The 7534-nt window shown below is 46.1% G+C and overlaps 1 protein-coding gene across 1 annotated transcript in view; it reads right to left on the bottom strand.

Moving 5' to 3' along the window:
* The window catches only part of BCAS3 (BCAS3 microtubule associated cell migration factor), a 416672-nt gene that overhangs the window by 191154 nt on the left and 217984 nt on the right, over positions 1-7534 (bottom strand). The window contains 1 exon segment of the mRNA XM_042442606.1: positions 257-357. Coding sequence (XP_042298540.1) covers positions 257-357 — 101 coding nt within the window.

Below are 7534 nucleotides of genomic sequence, written 5' to 3'. Positions count from 1 at the left end.
ACCAAAGCCATGCTCCAGTCCTTAGAACAGTAGTGTGGCTTTGGTGCAGCTTTTGGACCCTTAGGACACACGCATCATTGAAATACCATACCTCCAAAGTGACTCAAAGCAGCTTTATTTTGGCCTATCTGTAACAGGCCAATGATTTTATGAAAAAGGTTTTTACTTCCTTATGTAAAGATAGTAGGTCTGCATAGAATTAAGTTGTGCCTGGTCTGCTTGGTTACTCTAGAGCCCAGCATCCCCTCACGCTTACCTGAGAAAGCCATTCTTCGTCTTCTTGCCCGCTGTGGTCAGAGGCTAAGCTATCGTAGGATTCGTGCCGAGTGATAGGTCCTGGACTTCCAAGTGGGACTACTGTATAAAAAGAAGGAGGAAAATGAGATATGGGTAAGACTTGCATGGTATAGTTCTACTGCTCAGACAAAGCAAGTTTAAATGTTCTAAGTATCTTCCAAGAGAGAACTTCTCTTGTGAACCATGTATACCAGAAGAACAGGAGAAATGATCTGCGAGATCAAACCAAATATCCACCCAGTCTATCAACCTGTTTCTGCGACTGGACAAGCCCAGTGGGTTTCATGGCTGAGTGAGGAATTGGCTTGACTTCCTTCAATAATCATTCAAAGTCTTTGCTGTTTTCTGCGTCAACTGGGCTAAAAGATGTTTCTGCATTTTTAAAAAACATCTATACATTTATTAAAATACGCATTTTACAAATGTAAACATAGTTTTCTGCACATATCCTTTGCCCAAAGCCGCTCCAGTGTGCAAACTCCTGGGTCCAGCTGCACTTTGTTTGACAATGCGTCCCGAGAGGTGATGTGAAACACATACTTCTGTCAGAAACCTTGACTCCATTGACCAGAACTGATGTGCGATGTGGGCGCCACGATAAATCCAACTAGCTCTTGGCACCTTTCAACTGGCAGCAGGAAAAGGAACTGGAAAAACCCAGCTCCGAGTCAAGCTGACAACTCCCGGAGCATCTCACCCCCTTTGACAAGTGCCGCTGTCAATGATACAGCCCCTTGCCGCAAAGTTTTCAAGGAACTGTCCACTTTAGCAGATGCAGGAACCAAGCTAAGCCACAGTGACAAAACCTCTCCTCGGGGCAGCATTGGGCAAAAACACCCAGCCGCCCTTCAAAACACAGCAGGCTTTGCTTGGCCTGAGGAGCTACAACCATCAAGTCGCCTTGACGCTAATGCAACTTATCTGAAGCTGCCTTGACAATTAAGTTGGCCAAGATCTTTTTTGGCAGGTGGGAGCAGATGATTTACATCTCGGCAGCAGCTGTTTTACCAAACAGCCACACTTTATCACCGTTAAGTGAAATCTATAACTAGGGGGAGAAATACAATGGCACAGAACTCCCATGCGCACACCAGCCAGGACACTTTGGGGAGTAGGGGATTTGTCTGCAATCGGGGGACCTCCGGGATCAGAAAGTACCAAATGTGTGTGGGATGCCCGGGGTTGGGGGGGTATCAGAGGGCTGCCAGATTGAGGAAAAATTGGGATTAGAGAACGATGGGGTCGTGGAAAAAAAGAAGGGAAGTTTTCAAGTTGGCTCCCAGTCATTAAAATCAGTGTCATAGAATCATAGAATCATAGAGTTGGAAGAGACCACAAGGGCCATCCAGTCCAACCCCCTGCCATGCAGGAAATCACAATCAAAGCAACCCCGACAGATGGCCATCAAGTAAGCCTATGCTAGGGGCAGCCCCTGTCCTCCTCAGGAAAGAGCCGATGCTTCAAAACCTGATGCTCCAAGGAGGAAATGGGCCTCAGAGCAAGAGTCGCTTGGAGTACTGTTTTTCAATGGACATGGATCTTAAAGATCTTTGCAGGGACAGCAGCTCAGTGTTGCACCGCATGGGATGGAGGCAGAAGTGCCCAAGCTCAATTCCCTGGCATCTCCAGCAAAAAAGGATCCAGGTCGCAGGTAAAGGGAAGGGACCCTGGAGGCCAGTGCCAGTCAGAGGAGACAATACGGGGCTTAAGACGGGCAAATCGAAACTTGCTGTCCTTCTTAGGCAAAGGAAAATTGTGTGTTTTAACACATAGGTGATGCAGATGATTAGTGCCAAGACAACTGGAGCCAAAGTGGAATCATCAAAAAATAGGAGGGCTATCAGTATGTCCAGGGAACCCTGAGTTTTGCAGAAGTATGTACACTTTCTCTCACATATGCACAGTGTTCTTCTTCTTGTTGTTGTTAAATTAAGATTTTAAAAAGAGCAGGACAGCACCATCAGCACTGTAAAGTGCTAAAACGGGGCTGAGCGACCATGTTTGGTTCCTCTGGGGGCATAGCCATAGCGCTGCCGCAATTACACCAAAGAAAGAAACTCCCCAAACTTCTCCAACCAGCCATTTCTGCTTGCGTTATCTGTCAATGCTCTTCCTTGCCCTCCGACGCAAGGGTACAATAGATGTTCAATTATTAATCTTTTCAGGTTTTCTATCAGCAGCTCAATGCGGGGATCTGGTTTCCTTTTCCTCTCATTACATTCCTCCCGAGAGAACAGTCACAGACAGAGTATAATTATGAAACAGACATCTCTGTGTGCTGCAAAGAGATCTTTGACATGGTGGGTTCTCAACAACCACAGGTGCCTGGCTCCCCCCCCCCCCCCGACACACAACAAATTGAATCTTGTGGGGTGGACTCACACTTTTATCTAGCTTGTAAACTGGCACAGAATAATAGAATTGGAAGTCATGGACAATCAAGTCCAACCCGCTGCTCAGGGCAAGATCTCCAGCAGGGATGGATGTCAACAGCGGGGATGTCCACTTCAAACTTTCAGGACCCAGGACACATATATGTCCACACATCCAACACACTAAGAACAGCAGTCAGGTGAATGATGATTTGCAAACATGGAAATAAACTAACACCTTTTTGCTCATTAGAGAGCACTAACACAAGCTCACCAGCAACTTTAATTCCATGAAGAGTGAGGACCACAAACACATGTACTGTACTTGTATAACACGTGTCTCATTCACACTTTTAGGTCTGCGCTTAAAAACATTCACTGATATCCTGTATTGTCTACTTAATTACAATGCACAGCTAGGTATACTTTCTTGGCTTTCTGCTTGTTGCAGCAGGAGATTGGAAACATCCTCCTCCTTGCACCCCAATTGTTGACTGAACAGGCCTCCTTCACCCAATGTGGCACCTGACTATTAAAGTAGATGGGGGCATTTACGATTGTATGAATACAGTGGGCCTTTGGTATCTGCTGGGGTTTGGTTCTAGGACCCCAGGTGGATACCAAAATCTGTGGATGCTCAAGCCCCATAACATACAGTGGCATAATAAAATGGTGTCCCTTATATAAAATGTCAACATCAAGGGTTGTTGGATGTTTATTTTCAAGCCATGGATGGTTGAATCCATGGATAAAAAGAATCCACAAATACAGAGGGCTAACTTTAGTGTCACGATCGTGACTATAAAGTGTTACTGAATACGGAGCAGTTGCAGATGTGCTACTCTAAGTTATGAATTGGTAAGTACAATATAGAATACCAGCCAGTATCTTTAATATCCAAACTTGTGTGGATGTGGTTGGTTTATCTATTTGTTAATATTCGCCATCAAATCAACTTCCACTTGCAGCTACTTTATAGACGAGAGACCTTCATAAGCTTGGTCACCAGGCCTTGCAAATTCAGGGCCATGGCTTCCTTTCTTGACTCAATCCATTCACAATGTGCTCTTCCTCTTTTCCCACTACCTCCCATTTTGCAGAATACACATATGTACCTATTTCCAATATATAATATAACAGTGATGGCGAACCTATGGCACGCGTGCCAGAGGTGGCACTCAGAGTCCTCTCTGTGGGCACATGTGCCATCGCCCCAGCACAGAGTTTGCCAGAGTTTGTTACTAGAAAGCCAGAGGGACATGGCACTTTGCAATAAATAAGTGGGTTTTGGGTTGCACTTTGGGCACTCGGCCTCGAAAAGGTTCACCATCACTGCAATATAATACAGTGGTGCCTCGGGTTACGAAATTAATTCGTTCCGTGGCACCGTTCGTAACCCGAAAAGCCTTCGTAAGCCGAATTGCCATAGGCGCTAATGGGGAAAAGCCGCGATTCCGTGCGAAAAAGCCGAAAAAAGCACCAAAAGTTTTTTCGTAACCCGAAAAAACATTCGTAACCCGGAACAATGTTTTCCTATGGGATTTTTTCGTATCCCGAAAATTTCGTAACCTGGGTATTTCGTATCCCGAGGTACCACTGTATACCGAGAGGCCAAGAGGATGTTAAAAACACAAAAGTTGGTCAATATAAGGATTTCTCATCAAGGGCAGCCCTTGTCAAGACTGAGTCACAGGCAGCTGGAAGAGAGAAGCCAAAGAGTTGAGCTGGGGATCAGAAGTGAGAGATGGAGTGGAAATAAAGAGTCGAGGATCCAGAGAAACAAGACTCCTTCCTCAGACAGAGACCTGAGCCTGAGAGGAATGCCTTTGTAGCTCTTTCTGTCCAGGAGGAGCCAGTCGAAAGCTTGAGAATATTTCATTGTCCTAGAAGCAGGGCCCAAGACAAGAGAGGTTCCTGCTTGAGACAAAGGGCAAAACGATGCTCTCTCCATCATTCCACAAAGAGAAGCTGACTGGACTCCCAACAGAGTCTTGGTTCAATACTGGTGATGGGATGCTCTCTCCAACTACGCCAGAGGATAGCAGTCTGGTTTAGGAAGGAAGAACGGCAACAGGGCACACATGGATATGCCATCCCAATGAGGGGACCAGCCCAGGACCCTCAGGGAAACAGTAGGCAATGGATGCTATTGCTGTCCCCATCCCACCACCACGTCCACCTCATTCTACCCAATCCTAGGGTCGGCCCTGCCTGGAAAATGATCCGCTTATAGCTTTCCCCATTGCAATAAGTGCACATAGAGCCAACGTCCCCAGCTTTAACCTTGATTGTTCCTGAGCTGTTGTGGCTTCTGGGAACTTTGCTCAAGGCTTCATCTACAGAAGCAGGGAGAGGAGAAAAGAGTTCCGGTTCACATAGGCGGGTCGGCCGCTTTGGCCTGTGACTCATCGTTTGATCAAGGCAACACCGGCTGGCCCTCGGCCAAAGGTATGAGCTGCCTTCCCCTTGAAATGTTTTGGCACCGAGCTGACAAGGGGCGATGATGCAAAGGGTTCTGTCCATGGCGCTTGAAATTTGAAGAGCTCACTGAAACATGTATTGCTTAACAGTACAGCCAGAAGATGAGAGTTGAGCTGGACCTGTTAGCAGCAACACATAAGCAGAGCTTGGGAAAGCTGGCCAGATCTTGCGTCACCGGATGTAACTGGGATGACGGAGAGCTGCTGTTGCACAGTGGGACCTTGGTATCTATTGAGGTTTGGTTCCAAGACCCAACGTGGATAACAAAATCCGTGGATGCTCAAGTCCCGTTAAATACAATGGCACAGAGAAATGGTGTCCCTTATATAAAATAGCAAAATCAACAACCGAAAACACAGATCCCTGGATTGTAACTCCAGTTTATAATCTTATAATTTCTGAACATGAATCTAGCCATACTTTTTGTGGACTGACAGAATCTCCTAGCCACTTCCACATAAAATGCACAACTGATGGGTGGCAAGGTGTACAATCCTGGGCTAATGTTACAAGCTATTTTTAACAGCATCCGGGAGCAGTTTAGAAACAAACCTAACACCAAAAGAGCATAGATGGCTTCTGTCAAAAAAACGACCCAGTTAGACCATCAACATACCAGTGACTAGTATGTAGAGAGATTTTGTAGCAGCTTTGAGTCTAACTGAAAGCATGAGCTTTCATACACTAAAATCTACTTCCTCAGATGTTAAGCCCACAAAAGCTGATGCTGCCCACTTCTTTCTTTCAGTTAGGCCTGTTACAGACTGCTAAAATAAAGCTGCTTCGGGTCTCTTTGGAGGTATGCTCTTTAAATGAAGCATGGGTCCTAAGAGTCCGGAGGTTGTGCCAAAGCCACTCTCCATTCCTAAGCACTGGAGTGCAGCTTTGATGCATCTTCCGGATTCTTAGGGTGCATGCATCATTTAAACATCATACCTCCAAAGAGACCTGAAGCAGCTTTATTTTGGCAGTCTGTAACAGGCCTTAGTCTCAAAGGTTGCTACAACATCACTCCATATATTGATTCTGTAGGCTAACACAGCTATATCTTTGAATTCCCATGACCAGGCAGAATTGGTTTTTCAACACGGCAAATCTTGCAGCCAGCGATCCAAACTTTGGCAACAGTCTCCTCTTGGGTTCAAGAAATAAATTCGGCCACAAGGGCCAACTGTGAAATCGGCCTGATGGGGCCATCTTTAAAGTGTTACGGAAGAGGTAACCCTTTCTATAATTCACCGACTTCAAAAGTATGTTTGACATTATTGTCGGGAAAATTATGTTAACCATGGATTACTGTTACAATCAAAGTATGTAGTGAGAAGTCAAGAGGCTTAGTAGTAAATTTTCAAAGCGGAGCGCCGGGATTTAGCCGTTTGACTCCCATTAGCGTCAGGAGGGCTCGCACGGCTAAATCCTCACATGCCGCTTTGAAAACTGACCTCTCCATGCTGATGGGACCCCTCCTTCCCCTCCCCAAACGCTCTCCAACCACCACCGTTTTTTAAGAAGTTCCAGATGACCAGGCGAGGCCGGCAAAAAGAACCATTTCATCATGTTATTATTGTTTGTAGGCATCTGAAAGTTATTTTAATTCTCTTGCCTTCAGATCTACTTCAGCGTTGGAGTGTTTGAAAGGTGCAGTGGTGGAGGGGGAGGCCAGTGTTTACGGCCAGGGAATGGCTAAAATGAATGCGGAGAGCGACAGACAAAGCAATATACTGTACAGTATTCCAAGGGACTTTCCCAGACTCTCCCATAAACAAGCCAGGGCTGACTACTACGCTTCAGTTCAGTGTGTCCAAATGTGTTTGTTGTTGGGTCACAAGATGCAACGCAAGAGGGTTTTGGAGCCTTTTCAGTGTTGCCAGTGCAACTCCATGGAGCAAGGGGGAGCCTGCCCTGTTTCTCCTCATTTCCCTCCATCGTAGGCTTGGCAATGGAAGTATTATTTGTAGTTCCTTTCACCACTTAACCTCCCTGTCTTCAGGAAAAGGCCGACACCAGTCAGGTCTTGGGAGGGGGGGTGTAAAAACACACGCGCGCAACCTTTACGTTTCCCCACGGAATGCGGACCCTGACGTTTCCACTTACAGACGCCTTTCAAGTAAGAGAGAGGTAATGCAGGCTGGCTTAGGAAAGGTTATGTTAAGACATGAAAATGCTTATCGCGGTGACCTTAGCACTTCATCTAAGGAGTCTTGGGCAGCGACATGGGGGCAGATTTCCTCTCCCTGAAATCACCAATATGTTGAAGCCTGCGGAAAGGGGGCAGGCGGGGGGAGAAGGAATGAGATGATCACTTTTGACTTCACCAAACGGGTGTTAAAGACTTGTTTTTTAAAGGCTGTCCAACTCTGTGTTCTTTGTTAGGCAAAGGAATC

This window comes from Sceloporus undulatus, chromosome 11 (assembly GCF_019175285.1).
Source record: "Sceloporus undulatus isolate JIND9_A2432 ecotype Alabama chromosome 11, SceUnd_v1.1, whole genome shotgun sequence".
NCBI lineage: Eukaryota > Metazoa > Chordata > Lepidosauria > Squamata > Phrynosomatidae > Sceloporus > Sceloporus undulatus.
This window is presented reverse-complemented; position numbering and strand designations above follow the sequence as displayed.